We start from the raw sequence: 27147 nt of genomic DNA, 5'->3' as shown, positions 1-27147 counted from the left end.
CTGTAATTCAAAGGGTCAGCCTTGTCACACTGTGCCACGCTGAATCTCAGCCACTTGTACGTTAATTTCACGAGCAGGCTGTTCCGTTGATCGGATCAACTGGAACTCTCGACGTCGTAAGCGACGGAGTGCCAACAACAATATTAAACCACGGTTTTACCTTTAAATTACCAACTATTGTATACATTATAGCTAGGACTATACATAGTGAGGTAATACACCAGTAGTGTCTACAGATACATTTATCCCTTAGATTGTTCCATAACCTCTAACTCATAATTTGCTATATATATATATTATACATAAATGCATATGCATACACGCACACACGTACCCACATACACATACATATAACAAGAAAGCATTAAAGAATGTAGTTAATTAACTGCGTTTATTGTTTAGTGTACACGTTTCAGCAAGCCAGTCTTGCATAATGCCATTTCAATGTTAACAACGTCTGCTTTATTTCTACGTATTGAGGAAATCTTCATTAACAGTCCATGCCGAAAGTAATTCGTCTGAACACAAGCAAAAAGTAGATTAATTTTTTCAATTTGTATGTATCCTTAAGGCAATTATAAAATAGTGATTACGATTAAGCAAAATACAGGGAGGAATGTGATTAAAATAGATGGAAAGAGAAAAGAATAATTTAACAGGATATTAAAATCTCCTACCACCCTGACAGTACGGCACACCAACACAGCTTTTGTTCAGTTAAGTCTAATAGTCTATTGTATACATTTAATTTGACCGTCCTTTATTTGGCGCTTTGTACGCGAATTCAGTATATATTTAAAGGAGACAAAGTGATTGCACGTCAAAAATGTAGTTTTTTATAGAACAAATTCTTTATATATATATGTTTTACAACAAACAGAGTCCTTTACGCATATATATGATATTACTAAGGCCCCTATTAAGAGTTTTTGAGGGAAAGTATTGACCGCTTGCTAAATTCATATTCCCACTCTCATACATGATTGTACATGGATTACACGCATGCACCACTCACATGCTTAGAAGTCCGTCTAATACACCTCGATATGTACACTCACATAAACATGCATACCTCTTCATGCACGTATATACACGTATATACACAGATATATACATATCGGTATATATATATATATATATATATATATATATATATATATATATATATATATATATATATTCGGTTATAATATCTTACGTTTAAGCTGGTTCCCATACATTTCCCTGAGGAGAAGTTTACATTTTTAACATCGGCGATTCCTATGGATCGCATAAATTGTAATTCTTCGAAACATATGTCGGAATAAAGGTATGCAGTTATAATATGCGTTTACTCCATTCATTAAATTTATATATATATATATATATATACATATATATATATATACATACACACATATATGTATATATAGTTACATATACACATACTAACTTATACATATTTATGCACATACATATCTATTTGCAAGTTCACCTAGAAATATCGCTACTAATATCTACACACACCTATACGTAGTTGTCATAGATATATGCGCATTACGGATATTAATTGCTGTCGATAGACATACATATTCATGTCTTCTTGAATATATAATGGTTACTCATTCTCACTGACGACTCGAAAGTCAGAATCATTCGGTTCATCTGGTTACATTGTGTTCTCATTACTGAGTATATTTCTAATTAGAAAATTAAATAAAATGCACGTGTAAAATTAATACAATCAAAGAAAACAAGTACATAAAGACAGGTTTTACGTCGTAGAAATAATTATGTCCATTTTTCTCGGATATTGTACTTGTATTGATCCGCATAATTGAATACAATGTACTAAATAACGCTCTCTGTAACCAGTTTCAATTCTAGTAATTTCCACAAGCTGTATCAATGTCTCCAGATATCAAAGAAATCGCGATGGAAGTTGGCAATGGATGCGCTTAACCTTCTGGCTAAGCAATCCCATATCCAATATTAGTTCAATAGTTCTTGCAAAATGTTTTTCTAAAACAACGGTGAAATCTAATAATTATTACGAGATGTTTATTAATAATGTTGTCCTTACATTATAATATCCAGATGGGGTAATTTCGATACAGAATTACAATCCAGATCACTTCCATCATAAGGAAAGGCTGCCTGCAGTAATGAACAAAAGAATGAGCATCTTACATTGTCTTTATTGAGGTAACAAATTTGTCCTGTCATTTAAGGTATTTCGTTCTTATTCTGGAATGAAGAAACGCTGTTTCACCATCGGTTATCGAAGTGATCTTCTGTCACACCTGTATACTGGTATATATTGTCTTGTGTTTGACAGAACATTTATGTGCTATGTCTCTACGTAGACATTTATTTTCAAAAGGGCGCTTATTCTTCCTTCTAAAGTAGCGTATTTTATTCTATTATTCTTGCTATGACTATCATTACTTTCAGCATAATAAATACAGTTATACGCGTTATTTGTCTATTACTAATTATATATACTACTATCTTTATGATATTACTGTCATTATTATAATATGATTAATACTGTTATTATTACAGTTCCTACTATTATCATTACAACAATTTATCAATGTGCTGAGAGTTGGTACAATCGTTAACACACCTGAACAAATTCTTATTGGCATGTCGTCGGTTTTTATGTTCTGAGATCAAATACCACCAAGGTCGATTTTGTCTTTCACGATTTCGATGTCAGTAAAGTAACTACTGATTGAGCACAGGGATCGTTATAATTGTCTATGCCCCTCCTATAAAATGCTTGACCTTGAACCCATTCTAGAAAGGATCATTACTATAACTTAGCATTATTACTATTACTAGTACTACTACTACTACCAAATCTAACGTCGGATTTACCTTCAATAGCTGTGTTGCTGTCACTTCAGGAAATTGTTCGTGTCTCGCACGTTATGTACTCGTACCTTGAGTACTGGTCTATGTGCAGCATCTGGGCATATGCAGACATATACATTCGTATAAATCGTTTGATTTATGGGAAGGTGTACATAATCCGATATTGAATCTTGATATATCTAGAAAATTAGCTGATCTGTAACCTGCTTCTATGGTGATTGATAGACCAAAATTTCGAAAGAGTTTAAATAATATTTTCCTATACATTTCTACTTCTGCTACACTACACCTATCAACAGAAAAGAGATTGTCGTTCCTATATATACTTTCCCTAACTTAGGAAAAACTGATTCTAGTTCGAAAAAGATAGATACAATGTACTTACCTATAGGTGAAAATATGTACGTGTATGTACACATATATATTGCACGTGCTCGCATACACGCACACACACACACACACACACACACACACACACACACACACACACACACACACATTTATATAATATGTTTTCAACATCAAAAATTAATGAGAAGTAACTGAAGAAAGCACTCAATATGTGGTGTTGAATCAAATATTTATTTCCGGAAAAATGTTATTTGACTGCGACTTGTAAGTTTAGCCGAAGGAGCTCACCGGTTAGTAACCTGCAAAAAAGGAAGCGTTTTCAATTTAGAAAGTTTGTTTGTATGTATGTATGCATGTATGTTTTTTCATCCCGTAGGGTGTCCAACAAAACCCTCCTCACCAAGCAAACCTGGTGGGGCCGACGACACGACCATGCGACAGGATGTACTGGATTACATGTTACCAGTAGCACTCAATAGCGACCTGTTTAAGCAGAAAAATAAATATAAAACCACCTGGATGCAACCAAGATCTAAACACTGGCATCTCATAGATTATATTCTTATCAGGAAACGTGGTATGAAATACGTTTCTAGCGTTCGGATCATGAGAGGGGCAGAGAGCTGGACTGACCATCATCTAGTGCGTGGAAAAATAGATTTTCCGATAATGCCTAAAAATCGACAGTCTGGTCCTAAAGTATCCAAAACGTTAAATGTATTTGGCCTCAGTCAGCGCTTGACAACAAGTGTTGCTTGTATACAGCCTCAACGCATAGCGGTTCAGCAAAAGTGACCGATCGAATTAGTACCAGATTTAAAGATAAGTAGTGAAGTGTATTTGTTCGGTATTTCAAGGTTATGGCCAAACATGGTCGCAGTCCAATGACTGGAACAAATAAAGGATGTTATGGGATGTTCAGTGCTCCGATACCTTTGCTTGATCAATGCCAGTCTTATCATTAAAAAGGATGATGGCAACAAGAGTGAGATTTAAAAAAAGGCAATGTAGTAAGCACAAAGTAAGCACAAATTAAATCAATAAGGTTTTATATAAGGATAACAAAATCACAGAAAACAAAATGAAAAATATTTTACTAACCAGGTGGATTCTGTTGCTTATTTTTCGAGATCCTTAACGCAAATTGCTAATAAAAAGCATGTATGTTGCAAATGTTAAAATCTTAGTAATAATATTTGCACTGTACAATTTTTCTGTAACAGAGAGAAAAAATATATTTCATTCTAATTTTGGTACTAGGCCAGAAAGTTTTGGGGAGGGGGAAATCCATTACGTCGACTCCAGTACTCAACTTTTACTTATTTTATCGACTCCGAAAGGATAAAAGAAAAAGTCAAGCCGGGCAAAATGCCGCTAAGCATTTTTCCGACGTGCACCCGATTCTGCCAGCTCGCCGCCTCAGAAAAAATAATCAAGGATATTGGGAATTTACATAAAGATGTGTAAACAAGGAAAAAACTATAACAACAAGAAAATTATTGCAACAAATTTCTCTACCAGAGGGAAATGCATCCTGGGGCAACCAAGTAACCCACAGATCCTGAGTCACCGTGCTCACAAGTAGTATCATGGTAAATGTTTCTCTCTCCGCCGTGCTTCTCAAACTACAAGCTCACGTTTAGTCTGAGACAGTTCTAGCTACATTCATCCACCGTCCAACAAATTTACTGGGAGGAAGCACCTCCCTCTCCACGCTTATTTTCGTTTCTAACTGGAACTTGAAAAGTCATGAGAGTTTGGCTAAAAAAAACAAAGTGTCTGCCTTTCAGTCTCGTTTATCACACGATCATTTTCGTCATAACTTCCTGGTAGAAGTAAAAAAACGAGAAGTGACAGGGCGATTTTCACGATAAAATATAACCGGATCCATCCAGCAAATGATTGTGGCTTCTGAACGTAAATCTTCAAGGCAGCGACGCTCAAGAATTGTACGATCGCTTGCAGTACACTTTTATGGTGCAGTGTGCGTTTTGAGCGGATGTGGCTAAAGGCAATGCCACCACGCTTGTAGACTTTACCCCGAACCAGCAGTGTCTTACAATAGCACTGCCAGGCGAAGGATTTTTAGAATTAAATCATGGACTCCGGCTAGAAAGTTCTTCGGACAAGACAAATCTATTGTTTCCCCTCCACGCTCAGAGTTTCCTCGACGACATCGTTGCTCTTATTCCCCAGTAATCATTCATGGATTGTCTTGGTTACACGCAGTATATAACGTAGTATAACGTTTTGGCCATTGTTGGCTCAGACCATGTTAGACTTAACAACACTGCTTGGAGTACTCTATTAAGTCATATTGTAACAAAGCTTTACTTACTCATGGACAGAGTTTTATGCCGAAATATATTCGGATGTCGATTGTTTGCTTCGTATTTCTCGGTGGAATTTATTCAATAAACTTTTGAATCTTACGAAGACGTTTATTTCTGTGATTTTCAGAATTATGTTAAATAAGGCAGGGCCACTTACGTACAAAAAAAGGAATTCTGACTCAAGTCACAATGTTGTCATGTGAGATGAATTTGATTGTTGAAGCTTGGGGGCGTATGGCTCGAGGCCAATCCTTGGGTAAATGTCTTCTAAAATAGTCTAAGAATAGCCAATGACTTGTAAGTGAATTTGGCAGACAGAAATTGCGCGGAAGCCCGTCGTGTAGTTTTGTTGTTATTTTTTTTCTTTTGGATTTACAATTTATATATGTATATATGTATATGAGAGACAAAGTGTACGTACGCCGCTATATATATATATATATATATATATATATATATATACCAGTGATGGTTTGTTTACGTACCCACAACATATCAGTTCGGACATGGTGACTGATATAATAAGTACTGGTGTTAATTTGTTCGACGAAAACCCTATTAGAGAATGGCTTAGCACGGCCACAATTCAATAACTAAAGAAAGCAAGCGTTAAAAGATAAAAGATACCTGCATTATTTGTTTGTCCGAGTGGTTTCTGCTCGCTTCCTAGAAATAAAAATTGAAAACAAAATATGTAGAAACATGATGTTTAATGTTTTATCTTAGTTTCCAATGGAAAGCGAAATCAAAGCAAAATGTGTACGTATGTATATATGCGTGATAAAAATTTGAACTTGAGCTGAAATTCAATCAATAATTTCTGTCGTGATATTTTATATACATCTTTAATACTTGTATTGAAAGAAATTCTCTTTGTAGAAGGTATGTTTATTTATTTTGGCGTTTATTTGACGCGCTATATTTTCCTATTGCTGGTTCTTCAACTGTAAAATATGAACTAGTACCTATTTTATGTCAATCAGACAAAATGAAGCACTCTCGCGAAGTGTTTTCTTTTTGCTGGAGCCAGTCAAATCGTTTACGCTGTTGGTCGTAAGATCATATATGATAACAATGAGTTATGATCAAGTGGAGGCGCAATGGCTCAGTGGTTAGGGCAGCGGACTCGCGGTCATAGGATTGTGGTTTTGATTCCCAGGCCAGGCGTTGTGAGTGTTTATTGAGCGAAAAACACCTAAAGCTCCACGAGGCTGCGGCAGGGGATGGTGGCGGACCCTGCTGTACTCTTCCAACACAACTTTCTCTCACTGCAGCAGCAACAATAACAAAAAGTAAAAGCTTTAAGGAAGGCAACACAAAGAAAACTTGCTTACCTGCCTGTTTGATGAGTAGTTTAGTGAGTGTTTCACCGTTCAGAAAACATGTGATGTTTGTGAAACCGACGTCCTTGTGTTTTACAGTGTACCTATGAAATGACACTACTGGAATTAAACACTCGAAATGACGTTGAGCTTCTACTGTATTCATATGTATACGAGTATCACGAAGTTTTCTTTCAAACCATAGAAAGTTACTATAACCATAAAGTTCAGTGACATATGCTGCACATCTGAAGACCAGTGTCTTGTCTACTTCAATAGGTGGGTTAACAATGTCCAGACTTTTCATGAAAGATCTCGCTGAAAAGTAACCGAATCAAAATATGTAAATCTTAGAACAAGGGGCATCACAATAATAAATTAGGTGGTTTCATTAATATAAACTACAATTGCCATGTGAAACTAAACTATACTTAATGCTGGACCATGCGAACTGCTTCTAAGTGTTCAACTATCTAACTTTGTATATATATATATATATATACTCTTTACTCTTTTACAGAAACGCTATACCAAAATAGTTTCACACTGTTTTACCAAAAGCAAAGTGGCTAAAGTGAAGTTGAACACAGACAGAATGCAACTTCTGAAACTTTCAGTAAATACTACAGAAAAGAATGTCGCTGAATGCTAAGGATATTGCAATACAGCAACACGTTTGTATTAGTAAAGAAGTGAACGGCTTTGGATGTGAACGGCTTTCTATTGAAGTTGTGTACCTAGCACTAAACACTGCCACCATCACAATCATCATGATCATCAAAATTCTTTGGATGATATAAACAAGCCCCTCAAAGAAAGCGTTAAATATCCTATGGCACGAGAAACAGTAATCACCAAATTAAAAAATAGTGTCGAAAGCAGAAAAGACAGGTTAGTTTTTCGGTTTTGAAATCAGAAAATACCTTAGCCTGAGACATCTTCTGATCCTGCATTTTCTGTACACGCACGAAAGCACGCACGCACGCACACACACACACACACACACACACACACACACACACACACACACACACACACACACACACACACATATATATATATATATATATATATACACACAGACGCCGGGTCAGTGGACGTGAAACAAGAACAGAATTCTTGTTTGGTAGGCAAACACGAAGAACAACTACCTCCACTTCAAGAAAAACAAGATCAGTCTTTCTTCTTTTAAATTTCTGATTGAATATCATCTCTATCTTAACTGATTCATTTTACAGTGTATCTTTCTTCGACCAAGCCTAATGTCACTTTTATCTTTCAGTAATTGTATAAAAAATTCAGCTATCATACGCGTTACCAAACAATAACTGTATTAAGTTTAAAACACTGTTATCATAATTACAGAGGCATCAAGCTGTTAGATCAGGTTATGAAAGTTACGGAGAGGGTCATAGCCCAACTAATTAGGGAGCGAATCAATTTAGATGAGATGCAGTTTGGGTTCGTGCCAGGTAAAAGCACCACTGATGCCATATTTCTAGTGAGACAGCTGCAGGAGAAATACCTAGCCAAGGATAAACCTCTGTACCTGGCCTTCGTTGACATGGAGAAAGCCTTTGACAGGGTCCCCCGATCCCTTATCTGGTGGTCAATGAGGAAACTTGGGATAGAAGAATGGTTAGTGAGAGCTGTGCGAGCCATGGACAGAGATTCTTCCAGTAAGGTGAGGGTTGGAAATGAGTACAGTAATGAATTCCGGGTAGAGGTAGGGGTCCACCAAGGTTCCGTACTCAGCCCCCTCCTATTTATCATAGTCCTCCAGGCGATCACAGAGGAATTCAAGACAGGTTGCCCATGGGAGCTCCTCTATGCTGATGACCTTGCACTAATTGCGGAGTCACTATCAGAACTAGAGGAGAAGTTTCAGGTGTGGAAGCAAGGACTAGAATCGAAGGGCCTTAGAGTCAACCTAGCAAAAACCAAAATCCTAATAAGTAGGAAGGTAGATAAAACACAAACCCCTTCAGGTAGATGGCCCTGCTCAGTATGCAGAAAAGGAGTAGGTAGTAACTCTATAAGATGTACCCGGTGCAAGCTATGGACACATAAGAGGTGCAGCAATATCAAAGGCAGATTAACTACGAAGTTAGTTTTTGTATGTGGCAGGTGTTCATATGCAATAAACATTGTAAACAAACAGGAAACAACGTCTATCTCATTCCTGGGAGAAAAACTAGAGGTAGTCGATAGCTTCCGCTATCTGGGTGACCAAGTTAGTAGTGGGGGTGGGTGCGCTGAAAGTGTAGCTGCTAGAATAAGAATAGCCTGGGCAAAGTTTAGAGAGCTCTAACCTCTGCTGGCGACAAAGGGACTCTCACTCAGAGTAAAAGGCAGACTGTATGACGCATGTGTACGAACAGCCATGCTACATGGCAGTGAAACATGGGCTGTGACTGCTGAGGACATGCGTAAGCTCGCAAGGAATGAAGCCAGTATGCTCCGCTGGATGTGTAATGTCAATGTGCATACCCGTCAGAGTGTAAGTATCTTGAGAGAAAAGCTGAACATAAGAAGCATCAGTTGTGGTGTGCAAGAGAGACGATTGCGCTGGTTTGGACATGTGGTGAGAATGAATGAGGATAGCTGCGTGAAAAAGTGCCACACCCTAACAGTTGAGGGAACCCGTGGAAGAGGTAGGCCCAGGAAGACCTGGGCTGAGGTGGTGAGGCAAGACCTTCGAACATTGGGCCTCACCGAGGCGATGACTACTGACCGAGACCTTTGTAAATGTGCTGTGCGTGAGAAGACCCGGCAAGCCAAGTGAGATCGTTGCCAGTGCCCCTGGACTGGCTCTTGTGCGGGTGGCACATAAGATGTACCATCTTGAGCGTGACCGTTGCCAGTACCGCCTGACTGGCCTTTGTAGGGTTTTCGAGCGAGATCGTTGCCAGTGCCCCTGGACTGGCTCTTGTGCGGGTGGCACATAAAAGACACCATTTCGAGCGTGGCCGTTTTCGTGCGGGTGACACGTAAAAGCACCCACTACACTCTCTGAATGGTTGGCGTTAGGAAGGGTATCCAGCTGTAGAAACTCTGCCAAATTTAGATTGGAGCCTGGTGTTGCCATCCGGTTTCACCAGTCCTCAGTCAAATCGTCCAACCCATGCTAACATGGAAAGCGGACGTTAAACGATGATGATGATGATGATGATGATGATGATGATGATGATGATGATAAAGTGCAAAATGCTGCAGGGGCTATGGCAACAGTTCTTTCCTAGCTCAAACCGACCGGTAGCTACGTAGGGCCAGAGAAAGGTCTTTAAATAAATAAACATTGGAAGGCTGCTGCATGAAAATTTATGAGATAAATATGTGTTATTATGCTTGTGTTAATTGAAATTACAGCCTTAGTGTTGAGAATAATTTCTATAAGAATCACTGGTACTGAATTGATTGAATGTGACTGTTTATGTAAAGAGTTATTTATATCATTAATTTTAGTTAATATTTCTTTTCTTATTGCATCAACTATCCTTAAGTCTATCTCACCCTACAAAAAAATTGCACAAACCATTTCTATACACAGTGCGTAGAGTACGTTCATTACAACAGAAAATTCAAAACCAAAAGGAAATATTGCACATATCAAAGGCTATAAATCTGTGTTCAATAGTGCAGTAGAAACACGCAACAGAAATAAAATTAATGACAACTGAGATGAACAAGCGAAAAAAAAGAAAAGAGTGGTAAAACTGACCTTTTAAAGTCTTCGGTTTTGAAGTTTCGGTAGCCGACCTACATGTATAGTTTGCCGCATCCTTGCATGTGGGATTAAATTTCCAACAGGTAATCTGCCCTTTATAACCTTTAATTGGAGTGCAGTCGAAACCATCCCGCTGGATATCTTTATAAAAGTAATTTTCATGCGAGTAATATTTAAGTCTGAGAACGGCATGGTTGTCGTTTTGCATGAGAAGAAACTCATCAAAATGTTTCACATTATACCGACATATTATTACTAATGTAGAAGTGTATCCATAATCAATAATATCAGGAGGTGACATATGCACAATCTCAAAAACTGTATACAAAAAAAAAAAAAAAATCAGAGATAATTTTTATGAAAACAAATATAGAAATATTTATAGGACAACTGAGAAGAAGAAGAAGAAGAAGAAGAAGAAGAAGAAGAAGAAGAAGAAGAAGAAGAAGAAGAAGAAGAAGAAGAGGGGAGCAGGAAGAGGAGGAAGAAGAAGAAGAAGGGAGCAGGAAGAGGAGGAAGAAGAAGAAAAAGAAGAAGAAGAAGAAGAAGAAGAAGAAGAAGAAGAAGAGGGGAGCAGGAAGAGGAAGAAGAAGAAGAGGGGAGCAGGAAGAGGAGGAAGAAGAAGAAGAAGAAGAAGAAGAAGAAGAAGAAGAAGAGGGGAGCAGGAAGAAGAAGAAGAAGAAGAAGAAGAAGAAGAGGGGAGCTGGAGGAGGAGGAAGGGAGCGGGAGGAGAGCAGGAGAAGGGGAAAATAGAAAGAAAGAAAAAAAGAAAACGAACACTAAAGACGAGGAGGAAAAAGAAAAGGGAGAGTAAGAGAAAAGGGAGAAACAATGAGAAGAGAAAAAAAAGAAAAAGGAGGAAGGAGGATGAGAAGAGAAGAAATAAAATGAAAAGGAAAAGTAAAAGAAGACGAAGCAGAAGAGAGAGAGAAAAAAAGAAAGAAAGAAAGAAAGAAAGAAAGAAAGAAAGAAAGAAAGAAATAAAGGAGAAAACGAAGAGCAAAGTTGAGGAGGAGAAAGAAAAGATAGAGTTAATGTGTGTGTATGTGTGCATAGGTGACTTCGAGAACCCTATCCCAGTTCCCTGTCTCACATGCTTCACTTGAAAATTTTGACACGTCACACGATGAAGAGTACGTAGTTGATTCTAAGAAAAAAATGAGCCAGGCTAGTTTAATCAAGAAGTTTTGAACGATTTAGCAAGAGACCTAGCATTGTCAAAGGAGAGGGCAGAAGTTTTGGCATCCAAACTACAACAACGGAATCTCCTACAACAAGGTACGAAAATTTCCATTTTCCGTTCTCGCCATGAAGGCTTATCTGCTTTTTTCAAGCAAGAAAATAATGCTTGTGTCTGTACTGATATTAATGCACCCATGCAAAAACTAGGACATGTGCATGTGGCTAATGAATGGAGGATGTTTATAGACTCGAGTAAGGTTAGCTTCAAATCTGTGTTATCACATAATGGTTATGAAAATCCTTCCATTCTTGTGGGTCATGTTGTCGGTATGGAAGAAACCTCAAGGTTTCTTGCCAACCCTGAAAAGCACCAGCATCGACCCTGCACATTGGGAAGATATCTCGGCAAACAGACCCCTCTGGAGACACACCATCAAAATAGGTTCTGCGGACTTCAAGAAAGCCCGAGTCGCAAGAGCTGAACTCAAGAGACGGGAGAGAAAGCAGCGCTTTCTCCTTCCCAAACCAGCTCCTTCTATCCCTTGTCCACAATGTCCCCGTATGTTTCATGCAACCCTTGGATTACAGAGCCATCTGCGCTTCAAACACCCAGGAAAATGAACTGGATTGCAAGCTCGGAAACATGAGACGCAGCCAACTACTACTACTACTACTACTACTACTACTACTACTACTACTACTACTACTACTACTACTATGTATGTATGTCACGCAACAATGGTCTAAAACGATGAATATCAGATAATATATAATGTGTAATGGATATGCGATGAACGCCTCTTCGACGAAAACATTACGAACTATTAGAAAAACTGTGATGATTCTAAATTTACTCTTATACAAATAGTGACTGCACATTTTGTTTCTTGTTTGAATACCTGCAAACAACATAAAACGCATGCACGCTCACACATGCTACGCACGTACGTACATACCTACCTACCTACCTACCTACCTACCTACATACATACATACATACATACATACATACAAGGCGGCGAGCTGGTAGAAACGTTAGCGCGCCGGGCGAAATGCTTAGCGGCATTTCGTCTGCCGCTACGTTCTGAGTTCAAATTCCGCCGAGGTCGACTTTGCCTTTCATCCTTTCGAGGTCGATTAAATAAGTACCAGTTACGCACTGGGGTCGATGTAATCGACTTAATCCGTTTGTCTGTCCTTGTTTGTCCCCTCTGTGTGTAGCCCCCTGTGGGTAGTAAAGAAATAACATACATACATATATAAATATATATGTATTTATATATATTATATATATGTAGATGCATGCGTGCTATATATATTTATATAATGTAGATGTAAAAGTTATATAGATATACATGTATATTTTATATTTTATATATATATATATATATATATATATATATATATATATGCTATGTATGTAGGTGTGTATGTATGGTTGTATGTATGTATGTATGTATGTATGTATGTAGGCACTTATATAGTGCGTCTTGCGACGATCAAAGCATTAAATTGAAAACAGGCAGATACAGCGTTGAAACTGAAGAAAATAATATTTTTCTTAGTTTAAACTTACTGGCGAAAGTGTCAGAAGCCATCATCAGTATCATCATAGCTAACAACATCGTTGTTCTTGAGAGAGAGACCAGTATAAGGAAGAATTAGAAATGATCGTCGGCTCCCAGACACCATAAATATTACGAAAAGATGTGTCTAATACAAAGTGTAGTCGAAATGATAAAACACAACAAAAATGGAAAGGAAAGCGCCATATATGTAAGTGTGAATGAGAGAGGAGTGAAGCTTGAAGTTTGACTGAAGCTGAGATTATCTCATCTGATAGTTTGCTTCTCTCGCTCTCTCTCCCCTTCTCTCTCTCTTTTTTCTTTCTTTCTTTCTTTCTTTCTCTCTGTTACTTATTTTGTGCTTCGAGAAGTCATGTAGAACACATAGAAAACAGTTTGACAAAGTAAAAACCAAACACACACACACACACACACACACACACACACACACGCACGCACACACACACAAACGCGCACACACACACACACACGCACACACACACACAAACACACACACACACACACACACAAACGCACACACACACACACACACACACACACACACACACACGTTTACACATATACAAACAAAGAGAGAAAAGGACGACAGTGAGTATCAATATAATAAGCGAATGAGTAAGAAGTATTGTGATTAAGAAAAAAACGGCCACCAAGAACGCGTGTGAGGAAAGCGACGACAGAAATATAAAAGTGAAAGTGAGAAAGGGAGATAAGAAGACAAATAAATGTTAGAATGAAAGAGTATAAAAAAAACTCCATGGGAAAGAGAGAAAAAGATAGAGGCAGAGGGAAAGAGGAAGAGGGAGAGAAACGGTAAAAACAGTTTCTTTTTTTTTTAATACAGTTAGTTGGTATTTTTCCTAATTGATTTTCCAATACGGCACTCGATACGGCACTCCCCTCAATGGGGAGACTGCCTTAACTTCCCGGTATTTTCTCCAACTCAGTTGATTCACGTCAAAGTGAGTTGTTAGGGAAGGGAGAGGTGATAGGTTTATTAGGGTTATATCTTGTCCAGGCTCCCGCAGGGTCACCCAGGCAGTTGGGAAAAAGTGGTGTCTAACCGACCCGGTGAGCATTCAGGATTGCTGCTACACATATCTCCAAGTAACTTACTGGTGAAGCAGAACAGGTTGGGAATGAACACTGTACGTTCTTTGGCTCCTTTGTCTTCGAATTCTATGACATTGTGCTTAGCGACAAGTTATCAGTTTCTTCCTCAGAATGTTTCCTAACTCTGCTTAGCAGGTTACTGTTCCTCTTCACTGGATGCTTTGTACTGCTTCTTGAAAGTTCTCAGCTTCTTTCCTGCCACAGTTGTATTCGGTAACCGAGCAGAGTTATCTGTATGAGCTATTGTTGCTGAATGAGCTATCGAGGCTGAATCTGACAAATGTCATTACACTCAGCCATCTACCAGCATTCCCCTTTCCTGTTGACCGTCCGATCTTGCGTACACCATGTTCAAACAATTGAGCTACAATGCATTATTTGGGGTATACAAGCACAATATATATTCATACATACACACATACATACATACATACATACATACGTGCATACATACATACATACATACATACATGCATCATATATATATATATATATATATATATATATATATATATATAATATTAGGGACAAAATCCCAAATTACAGGTAAAAAACTCAATTAAAATCAATTTATAAAAAATTAAAATTATTTTCCCTAAAACTATATATTTTATATATATATATATATATATATATATATATATATATATATATATATATATATATGCATACTTACATACAGACACATTATATACATGAATACATATACAAACACATCCCACGCACACATAACATAAGAGCATTAAAGAATGGAGTCAACTAACTCCGTTTATGGTTTAGTTTTCACATGTTTCATTAGCTTCAGTAAAGCAGTCTTGCATAACACGTTTTCCATGTCAACAACTTCTGCTCTATCATAAGGTATTGATGAGATCTGCATTAACTGCCTGTGCCGAAGCTGACTCCTCTGAACACAACAAGCAATAATTTATATATAAAAGTAATTTATATATATTTAAAAAAACAACTATGCCATTTTAATCCCAAGCAACGCCGGGTATCTCTGCTAGTAGTGTTTATAATTGCACAGGGATGGTGTGAGAAAGTGTTCACATTCCTAAGAGTCTCGTTTGGATTATGGTGAAGTGCATATAATCCTGTATTTCAGGCTGATAGATCTAGAAAATTAGCTGATCTGCAATCTGTTCCCATTGGGATTGATAGACCAAAATTTCCAAAGAATTTAAACATTTTCCTATACCTTTCTAGTATCGCTACACTACACCTATCAATAGAAAAGTGTGTGTCGTTCTTATATATACTTATCCTTCCTTGTAGAAAGCAGATTCTAGTTGGGAAAACAAGATAGACTCTATGTACTTCCAGGTGAAAATTTGTTTTGTTATATCTATTTAGAAGCATGTGTACGAGAGCATAGGTACACATACGTGTTCACACATACACACACACATTTATATATGTTTTCAATATCAGAATTCAACGAGCAGTAAATAGAGAAAGCACTCAATACATAGTGTGGTGTTGAATATTTATTTCCAGGAAAATGTGACTTAACTGTGACTTGGAAGTTTCGCTGAAGGGGTTCATCAGACAATATCCTATGAAAAAGAAACCGTTGCCAATGTAGAAAGATACTATATATGTATGTACGAGGTCTGATCAATACTTATCCGGACTGTTTCCATAGTAACGAAGCTACAACACACAAAGTCAAGCCACTTGGCTAAGATTGACCTTGAACTCTGCTGTGCATACACAATAAGTTTTAATGTTCTAGCTGACTTCCGCTGTTTAAAGCAGTGCTTGGAAGGAAGGCGTGTAGCGTGTGATCGTCGCATTGACCATGACAGATAAAGTTGTAATAGCGATACATGCTCAGAGGCCTACGCTAAGTTGCAAAAAAGTGTATATAGAGGAGTTTATGAGCCATAGACAAGTGTCCGAGTGGTTCAGACGTTTCCAAGATGGCCGAAAATATGTCGATATTGACGAACGATCTGAGAGACCCGAAACTAGCAGAACTAAGAAAAACATCGCAGATGTGCGTGCAGCTGTAAGGGGAAATCGTCGAATCACCATCCGTGGGTTTCAGAGGATGTGCAGACTAGTTACGGTTCAGTTCAGTTCATTATCACAGAAGATTTGGGTATGAGACGCGTGTCTGCCAAGGTTTTGCCAGAACTGTTTACAGCTGACCAAAATGACACTCGGGTTTCAGTTGCACAAGATCTTCTTGACTGTATCGAGAACGATGAAAATCTTTTGAAAACTTTGCATAGGCCTCTGGGCAAGTATCGCCAAGATTTTGGCAAAATTTGATGCAGATTCTCTGCTCAACTTTCTCTATCATGGGCAATGCGACGATCACACGCTATACACCTTTCTTCGAACCACTACTGTACACAGGACAAATGAGCTAGAACGGTAAAACTTAGTGCGCATGCAAAGCGGAGTTCAAGGTGAATCAAGCAGCTTCACTCTGCGTGGTTTAGCTTTGTTACTATGGCAACAGCCCCGATACTTATTGGACAGACCACGTATGTATATATATGTCATTATTCAATATTATTTTAAGATTTCTTGCCAATAAAGAAAAAGCCGGTTTCTAATCTAGATCCAAGACTCCTTCTTTGGAATCTCTACATCAACGACAGGGTATTTTTGTATGCATGTATGTACGTACGTACGTACGTACGTATGTATGTATGTATGTATGTATGTATGTATGTATGTATGTATGTATGTATGCATGTATGTATAGGTGCAGATTTGTATGTTTTGTTTTATGTACGACTTCTCATGCATATTCTTGCATATCTAGACATGATTGGATTCGTAGACTTTGAATCAGCTTTCTCCTTTCTGATTTTGAGAAGCCTAATTCCTGAAGAGTGATAATTTAGGTAGTGTGTTACATATCCCATTGCCCTGATAATTACAGGCATAAACCTAACCTTGCAACCGGGATAGAGCAACTGAAGATTTTTCAATAGGTCTCCTTTTCACAGTATTTTCCTTTTCATAGATCTGTTCTATTATAGGTACAAGACCTGAAATTTAGGGGGAAGGGGCCAGTACACAACTGGTGCTTATTTAGTCGACCCCGAGAGGATGAAAGGCAAAGTCAGCCTCGGCGGTGGACGAAATACTGCTAAGCTTTTTGTTCGGTGTTCTAACGATTTTACCAGCTCGCCTCCTTCTCCTTTTCCCAGATCATTAGCTTTATGTATGTTTGTATGTACGCATGTATGTATGTATGTATGTATGTATGTATGTAGGTAGGTAGGTAGGTAGGTAGGTAGGTAGGTAGGTAGGTGGGTAAGTAGGTAGCTAAGTAGGTAGATGAGCATGCATGCATGTATGTATGTATGTATGTATGTATGTAGGTAGGTAGGTAGGTAGCTAAGTAGGTAGATGAGCATGCATGCATGTATGTATGTATGTATGTATGTATGTATGTATGTATGTATGTATGTACGTGTGTGACTCCAGTCAGCGCATGACAACACGTGTTTCTTGTATACGTCCCCATAACATAGCGGTTTGGCAAAAGTGGGCGATAGAATAAGTACCAGACTTGAAATAAGTAGTGCGATTTATTTGTTCGACATTTCAAGGTGGTGACCAAGCATGGCCGCAGTCCATTGCATGAAATAAGTAAAAGAGAACCAGTTGAGATGATCTTCGTCTCATTGATCAAATGCTTTTGCTTGGTGAATGCTAATCTAAACATTAAAGAAAGATGATGACGTCAACGATGAGATTAAAAGAAAAAGGAAGGCAGTGAGAACAAACAAAATCAATCATATTTTATACAAGGATAACAAAATTACGGAAAGGAAAATGAAACATATAAAGCTAACCAGGTTGTTTCTGTTCTGTTTTGTTTTTTCCTCGAAATCCTTAACGATGTTTGCCAAGGAAAAGCAGGAGTGCAGCAAGTGCTAAAAGTTTAGTAATATTTGCTTCACACAATTTATCTGCAATAAACAGAAAAAGTTTGGTGTAAGACCAGAAATATTAGTGGGTGGGGAGAAAATCGATTCCAGTATCGACCCTAGTATTACTCCAAAAATCATCGATGCTCAAGCATTGTGCGAGTGCATGCAGAACAGTTTCATCACACAGTGAGCATCTAGGACAATCGCGGTTGGCAGTATTCGCCAATGATATTCTTTTGCACTGCTGCTAGGCAAGAGATTTCTATAGATTATCCATGGAACCTAGCTCGAAAGACATTTGAGAATGAAAAGCCAGTTGGTCTTTATCGGCACCCTGAGTTTCCTTGAGGCCTTTGTCGCTTTGACTAAACACTAATTTTCCATAGAATATCTTGCTTCAACACATATACCACATTACCCGGCTAATAGAGGGCTGTGAGCGCCCGATGACGCAGTAGAAGCCAGGCACCCTGCCTCGGTCTAGGCTTGATCCAAGACAGTAAAACTATCAAAGAGACATGCTTTGGAAATCTAGCAAACGGCATCCATAATTGCTCACTGTCAAACAAATGCTCGAGCTGTCGTATCCTCAGTGCATATCAGCGCATAGTTAGTCACAGCATGCGCTGTACTCTATGCAGTGTATATAACTATTAAACATACCATGTGAAAAGCGGAACACGTTCCCTCCACAGAAAGCTAAACAGCAAGCTTTTTACTGTTGTCAGCCATGAAGTGGAGCAAGGCACGACAGGCAAGCGAAATTACATGAGGTTACATCTTCCCAGTTCTTGTCTATCTGGAAGATTAGACCAAACCAACCCCTGAGCAATTTAACAGGCCTCTCTATCCAGCTCCTCAAGTCGCTACTGGATGGCATGGGCCTATATATTCAGTTACCAATCCCTAAGTCCAATGCGTTCCTTTCGTTAATTTTTGCGTCTGTAAACACCTGGATATTTCACTTATTTTTATTCTTAGTGAACTAGTTAATCCATTAACCAATCAACTAATCGATGGCATAACTAATCATTTGAACAACCATTCAAACTTCTGAACTCTCAGAGTCGTTTCATCACTGCAATGAGGCTGCACGATTTGGAAAAATTGGAATGAAAATGGCAGCTCCTGAAATTTTTAATTGCCTGGAAATCACTCCTTCATATCGCCTGTCGAATGTTGCAGAGACGTTGGTCAACTATCATGGTATACATGAAAGTTGGTACGTAGTTGGAAGACTAGCGTCCAAGAGGGGGCTGATTTAATGATTACATTTGTGAATGGTGATGGCTGTGTCGAGAAACTGTGTGGTGTGAGACAATAATAGAGATGAAAAAGTTCAAATGACGTCAGCAATTAGCCGGATTATAACGATACTAAAGAGGTGTAGAATAAATTTACTCTTTAGTATTTCAAGATATTTTTATGTAATTTTAATAGACAAGAACTGGGAAGAGGTAACCTCTGTTAAAATGAGATGTCAGTGTTATTTTCATTTTTGTATAATTTAGACGATAATATATTCACTGCACTCTGTGTATACGTCTGTGTTATGTGTGTATGTGTGTGTGTGTGTGCGTGAGAGAGAGAGAGAGAGAGAGAGAGAGAGAAAGAAAGAGAGAGCGTGTGTATGTATGTATATATGTATGTATGTATGTATGTATGCATGTATGTATGTATGTATGTATGTATGCACATCTGTATGTGTCTTAGTATTTCTTCCCCACCACCAATTGAGAACCAATATTGGTTTGTTTCCGTACCCGTAACTTATCTGTTCGGCAATAGAGAACGATACAATAAGTTCTGGTGTCAATTTGTTCGACGAAAACCATTTAAGAATATGACCTAGCACAGCCACAGTCCAATAAATGAAAGCAGAAAGTGTTAAAAGATAAAAAATACCTGCATTATCTGTTTGTCCGAAATGATTCCAATCATTTCCTGGAGATAAAAAAAAAAAAGAAAACAAAATGGTAAATAGAAACATAATACAGTAATCCCTCGTCTATCATGAGTGTTACGTTCCAGAACCTCCCACGGAAATAATTAAAATCTAAAAAAAATTAAAATACCTATCGACCGCAGAAACTTGCGATATACTGAGGAGCCTCGATATAAATTGACAAATATTAGCCAGAATAATACAGGATGTACTGAGTGCGCGATAGGTGTAACGCGATATGGCGAAGGATTACTGTATTTAATGTTCGATCTTAGTTTTCAAGGATCTTTTTCCAAATTGGAAAGCGGAATCAAATCAAAATGTGTATATATATGACCATGGCTACAATCGAAAAGTATGATCAAAATTCGATCCTCAACTGAAATTCAATCAATATTTTTTTTTTGCTTTGTTTTATATAAATCTTTAAGACTTGTATTGGAAAGTTTTTCTTTGTAGAAGTCATATTTATTTATTTTTGTGTTTATTTGCCACGTTATATTTTCCTCCCGCTAGTTCATCAACTGTGGAATATGAGCTATAGTACCTATTGTATGTCAGTCAGACAAACTGAAGCATTCTCGTGAAGTATTCTCATTTTCTCAATTTGCGGGAACCGGTTGAATTGTTTATGTTGCGAGTTTTAGTGAAAGTCGTTGTGTATGTGTGTGTGTGTGTGTGTGTATATACGTGCATACGTGTGCGAGTGGTGTATGTATGTATTTATAAAGGGTAAGTCCGCTTTTCCGTACTTGTATGGGACCTTTCCACTACAATTCCCGCGTTCAGGAGCATTTTATTCAGTCCATGGTATATGAAGTGCATTTGGTAGTGCAGGGCTCTTACAGGTAGCAGCTTTTTATGTCAGCTAAATGTATCTATAATCGTAAAAGGCAAATACCTAAACTTGGTTGATCGTAATGATATACGTGTCAAGGATAAATATACTTGTCAAGGTAACCGTTCGTGGATGTACAAACTCATTGAAAGGTATAATTTAACCAGAAATATCGTTTCAGGAGATGCGGCATCAGTGCTTAATAGATGTAAAAGAACAAGAATATGTTAAAGCGATAACGAGGGTAACACAACAACAAAAAAAAACAAACTTCTTTACCTGCTGGGTCGAGTATTTTAGTGATTGATACATCTTCGACAAGACATGAGATGCTTGTACTGCCAATGTCTCTCTCTTTTACAGTGTAATTATAAAGTGACACTGCTGGAATTGAACACGTGTCACGTTGTAGAATATATACTTGATTCACATGTATATTTATACCACGATGTCTTTTTTCAAGCCATACAAAGTCAGTATTACCAAAAGGTGAACCGACATATGCTGTACATCTGAAGATCGATATCTTGTTCGCTTTAATTGGTGGGTTAACAACTCTCAGACTATGCATGTAAGGTTTCACTGAAAAGAAAACGAATAGAAATATGTAAATTGGGAGTGTAAGATCAAACCCCGCTAGGACAACCCCCCACCTAGGACAAAACCCTGTCCAACAAAATCCCCTCAGTCAAAATCCCTATAGTTGAAGTGTGAAAATGAACATTGGTTATATTTTTCGGTTATTTCTCGTTTTTTTCCCTCGCTTTTCTTTGTCTCAGTCATTAGACTGTAGCCATGCTGGGGCAGCACCTTGAATAATTTTTAGTTGTGCGTATCGACCGCAGAAATTCGTTTTCCTTCTTACTTGTTGCAGTTATTAGACTGCGACCATGTTAGGGGACCACCTTGAAAAATTGTTAGACGACTGTATGAAACCCAGAATTTTTTTAAGCTTGGTCAAAACCACCTCTGTGATATATTTCGTGTTTTATTTTCCTTTGTACTTGTTAAACCAGTAGACTGCGGCCATGTTGGGGTACTGCCTCGAAGATATTTTAGTCGAATATATCGACCCCAGATATTCTTTTATATGATTTTCAACCAGCGCGTGAAGTTGAGCCTAGAAGGTTTCTCCAAATGCTAGATGTAACAGCCAAATCTCTTGAATTCTTTTAATATAATTTCACGTAAACAAAAACAGAAATCGCGGTTGTAAAAGAAACAACTTTTTGTTTCCAAAATTCCAATTTTTAAGCAAACAAAAATATATTCAATTGAAAATGAATAAGTAGACGCAGGAGTGGATATGTGGTAAGTAGCTTGCTTACCAACCACATGGTTCCGCGTTCATTCCCACTGCGTGGCACCTTGGGCAAGTGTCTTCTACTATAGCCTCGGGCCGACCAAAGCCTTGTGAGTGGATTTGGTAGACGGAAACTGAAAGAAGCCCATCGTATATATGTATGTATATATATGTGTGTTTGTGTGTCAGTGTTTTCCCCCCTAGTGTTTATGTCCCCGTAACTTAGCGGTTCGGCAAAAGAGACCGATAGAATAAGTGCTAGGTTTACAAAGAATAAGTCCTGGGGTCGATTTGCTCGACTAAAGGCGGTGCTCCAGCATGGCCGCAGTCAAATGACTGAAACAAGTAAAAGAGTAAAGAGAGTAGTGACAAAAGAGAGACAATCTGTAGCAACTTAGATGACTATGTTAAGGTGTGCTAGAATGACAAGCAAGAGGATTGATGAGACGAGTCCGACAAATACTATAAATTCATATCAACTGAGATGAAACATGCTTTGCAAGACCAAGGTATTATGAATATTGATTTAGCAAACAGTAAGAATAGAAATGTGAGATATGTTAACAACATTATGGAAATGATCATTGGTGTGATTATATCTGAAATGTTACACCAAAACAATCTCACACTGTTTTAACAAAATGGCTAAAGAAATGTTGAACTTACTGAGAATGCAACTCCTGCAATGCTAATTAAACGTATCAAAGGCTGTAAATCTGTGTTCGATCGTGCAATAGAAACGTGCAATAGAACTTTAAGTTAAGGCGGCGAGCTGGCAGAAACATTAGCACGCCAGGTGAAATGCTTAGCGGTATTTCGTCTGCCGTTACGTTCTGAGTTCAAATTCCGACGAGGTCGACTTTGCCTTTCATCCTTTCGGGGTCGATAAATTAAGTACCAGTTACGCACTGGGGTCGATATAATCGACTTAATCCGTTTGTCTGTCCTTGTTTGTCCCCTCTATGTTTAGCCCCTTGTGGGAAATAAAGATATAAGAAACATGCAATAGAAATAAAATTAATGACAATGGAGCTGAATAATTTTTCGAAAAAATAAGGACTGTAAAAACTTACCTTTTAAAATCTTAGGCTTTGAAGATTCCTTAGCTGAACTACATGTATAGGATGTCGCATCCTCGCAATTGGGATTTAATTTCCAGCAGATAATGTCACCTTTATCACCATGAATAGGACCACAGTTGAAACCATTCCTCTGGATTGTTTCCTTATAAACGTTTTCAGCCTTGTTATATTCAATTTTGACAACGACTTCGCTGAAGTTTTGCGTCAGACGAAACTCACTAAGATTTTTCACATTATATCGACATGTTATAACTATTGCAGTAGTTTGTCTAAAATTAATGACACTAGAAGGTGATATATCTACAATCTCAACAACTATATAGAAAGAAGAAAAAAAACATAAATCAGCGATAGATGTCACAAAAATATATAAGTGAAGTTATAGAACTTGGAAGAAGAAGAAGAAGACGAAGAAGAAGAAGAAGAAGAAGAAAGATGAGAAGGAGGAAAAAGAGGAGCAATAAAATACTTTTTTGTAGTTAGCTTTTAATATTTATTGTTACATGTGTAATACTGCCGTCATTTATAGGGTAACGACACTACGTTTTCTGTTTATTCTTTTTTTTCTCACTAACCAAGCCACACACACACACATACATACACACACGCTTTCTCTCTCTCTCTCTCTCTCTCTCTCTCTCTCTCTCTCTCTCACACACACACACACACACACACACACACACACACACACACGCATACATACTTGTACATGCACACTTATATAGATTCAAAATAACGAAGTGCATCTTAGCCACACTGAAAACACCCGCTTCGCAAAGCCCCACCCCCCCCACCCTCGCCCAAAAAAACAAAACAACAAATTGAGCGGTAGATTTCTTCAAGTAACTCAAATATCATTTTTGTTAAGGTTGTTTCTACAGATAATCTAGAGAACTTACAGCCAGCACAGATTTTTGCTACGACGTTTCGTATCGGGACATCAGATGTAAACAAGCAATGGGATCTGAGACGTCTCGATACGAAACATTGTAGTTAAAATCAATGCTGGCTATAGTTTCAATAGGATATCTGTAGAAACAACCTTAACAAACATAATGTAAGAAGCACTGCTGTCGCAGCAGAACGTGGTAGTGACTTATATAAAAAAAAATATTTAATATACTTCATACATATTGTGTTTGCATAAAGAAGTACTGCGTACCTTCAAACCTTTAATGTTTACATATCAGTTCCAGGAATGCGTATTATATGTAATTTGGTATAGAAGCAATGTATTCGGGACAATACAAGATTTATTCTTTGTAAGCCTAGTACTTATTCTATCGGTCTTTATACTGAACCGTTAAGTTTCGGGGACGTAAACACACCACCATCGGTTGTCAAGCGATGGTGCGAGACAAACACACACACACACACACACACACACACACACACACACACACACACACACACACACACACACACTCATATATATATATATATATATATATATATATATATATATATATATATATATATATATATATATATATATATATATACATACGACGGGCTTCTTTGAGTTTCCGTCTACCAGATCCACTCACAAGGCTTTGGTCGGCCCGAGGCTATAGTAGAAGACATTTGCCCAAGGTGCCAAGCAGTGGGACTGAACCCGGAGCTATGTGGTTGGTAAGGGTTCAGTATACACAATTTTAGAACACTATGTCACGCAACACTGGCCTTAAATCAGTTAATATATAAAGTCAAAAAACATTCTTCGTGAGTAATGGACGCTTCTTCGACGAAAACAATATGAAGTATTGGAAAAAAATGTGTCAACTGTAATGATTCTATATTTACTCTTCTATACATAGTGACAGCACATTTTGTTTCTTGTTTGAATCAATACTTTCAAGCAACGTTATAATTCATGCACACACACACACACACACACACACACACACACACACGCACATGCACGCCACCCACATACCTATATATATATATATATATATATATATATATATATATATATATATATGTGTGTGTGTGTGTGTGTGTGTGTGTGTGTGTGTGTGTGTGTGTGTGTTTATATAAAAATATATATGAGTATATATAAAGGAGGCCACTAAGTGGACTGCTAATGTGCTAGAAGAATAGATATGGATGTATTATACATGTGTGCATATGTATATATATGTATACATATATATTATATAAGTTATATATTATATATATATTTGTATATAGGTGTATGTTTGTATGAATGTATATACGTATGTGTGATTGTGTGTGCGCGCGTATGTGTATGGATGTATAGTGCGTCTTGCGACGATAAAAGTATGGAATCTAAGAGGAAATGGTTTAATGCTATAACTGAAGAAAATACCGTTTTTCGTAATCTGAACTTACTAGTCGAAGTGTATGAAGCCATTGTCAGTATCATCACAGCTAACAACTTCGATGATCTTGAAAGACGAGTATAAAGCAGAACGAGAAACGATCGTAGGCTTCCAGCAACCAGAAACATTACAAAAAGATACGTCTGAATCAAAGAAGTTTAGTCGAAATGGTCGAACACAGCAAAGGCAGAGAGTAAAAGTACAACATACATGCATGTATATATATATATATATATATATATATATATATATATATATATATATATATATATATATAAGTGTGAATGAGAGAAGGAGTGAAATTTGAAGTGAGTGAGGTTGGTATTGTTTAAGCTTTGTTCCTTTCTTTCTCCTTCTGTCTGTCTGTCTGTCTGTCTCTCTCTCTCTCTCCCTCTCTCTCTCTCTCTCTCTCTCTTTCTCTCTTTTCTTTCTCTCTTTTCTTTCTCTCTTTTCTTTCTCTCTTTCTCTCTCTCTCTAACTCGCTGTTTCTTTCTCTTTTCCTCTCTCTCTCTCCCTCTCATTCGCGCTCTGTTTTGCTTCGAGAAAAGGCAAGAAGAACATATAGAAAAGATAGAAGGACATAAAGTCTGAGAGAAAGCAAAGACCACAAACACACACACACACGCACGCACGCACGCACGCACGCACGCACACACACACACAACTACGTAGAAGTAAAGCGGGGAAAGGAAGATAAAGAATGAGGGGAAGTGTTGTGATTAAGAAAACGACGGCGACTAAGAACGCGGGAGAGGAAAGAGAGAGGGAAAAGGTAAAATGAAGTGAAAGAGAGAAAGGTAGATGAAGAAGTGCTAGAGCGAAAGAGTATAAAAGACGCCAACAAAAGGGAGAGGGAGAGAGGCAGAAAGGGAGAAATAGAGAGGAAAAGAAAGAGAGAAAGTGAGAGAGAAAGAAAATGAGAGAGAAACGGTAAAACATTTTCTTTTTTACTATAATTGGTTGGTAATTTTCGGTTGGTTTCTACTGTGTGATGAAACGATTCTAAGATGTCGGGTTGGATTTCTACGATGACTCGGTCGGTTTCAACGAAGTCTTGGTCGGTTTCTATGATTTCTCCGTCTGTTTCTACGATGTCTCGGTCGTTTTTTTTTTTTACGATATCTCGGTTGGTTTCTGTAATGTCTCTGTCGGTTTCTTTGATGTCTGCGTCGATTTTTGCGATGTCTGGGTAGCTTTCTAAGATTTCTGGGTTGCTTTTTACGACGTCTGGTTCCGATGCCACGTTGTCTGGGTCAGTT

At 37.9% G+C, this 27147-nt stretch overlaps 1 protein-coding gene across 10 annotated transcripts in view; it reads right to left on the bottom strand.

The window, feature by feature from the left end:
• Positions 1-3422: 3422 nt before the first annotated feature.
• Positions 3423-27147, bottom strand: part of LOC106880715 (uncharacterized) — a 35183-nt gene continuing 11458 nt past the window's right edge. For 3 of the 10 annotated variants that reach the window (XM_014930795.3, XM_014930792.3, XM_014930794.3), the window contains one exon: positions 23720-23858. Coding sequence is in view for 4 of the 10 variants with exons in the window: in XM_014930791.3 (XP_014786277.1) it covers positions 18338-18414; positions 20281-20319; positions 21438-21740; positions 23535-23858; positions 25899-26016 (861 nt within the window). In the remaining 6 variants the exon portion in view is untranslated. Of the gene's footprint in view, positions 3510-4311; positions 4425-6170; positions 6210-6877; positions 7184-10586; positions 10915-13350; positions 13785-15989; positions 16033-18297; positions 18420-20280; positions 20320-21437; positions 21741-23534; positions 23859-25898; positions 26032-27147 lie in introns of those variants that run through there. The other 7 variants (XM_052975196.2, XR_008266382.2, XR_016237514.1 and 4 more) reach the window with 7 other exon arrangements.

Source organism: Octopus bimaculoides, chromosome 20 (assembly GCF_046866305.1).
Source record: "Octopus bimaculoides isolate indiv1 chromosome 20, ASM4686630v1, whole genome shotgun sequence".
Classification (NCBI taxonomy): domain Eukaryota; kingdom Metazoa; phylum Mollusca; class Cephalopoda; order Octopoda; family Octopodidae; genus Octopus; species Octopus bimaculoides.
Note: the sequence above shows the minus strand (reverse complement) of the source record. Positions and strands in the feature narration are given on the sequence as shown.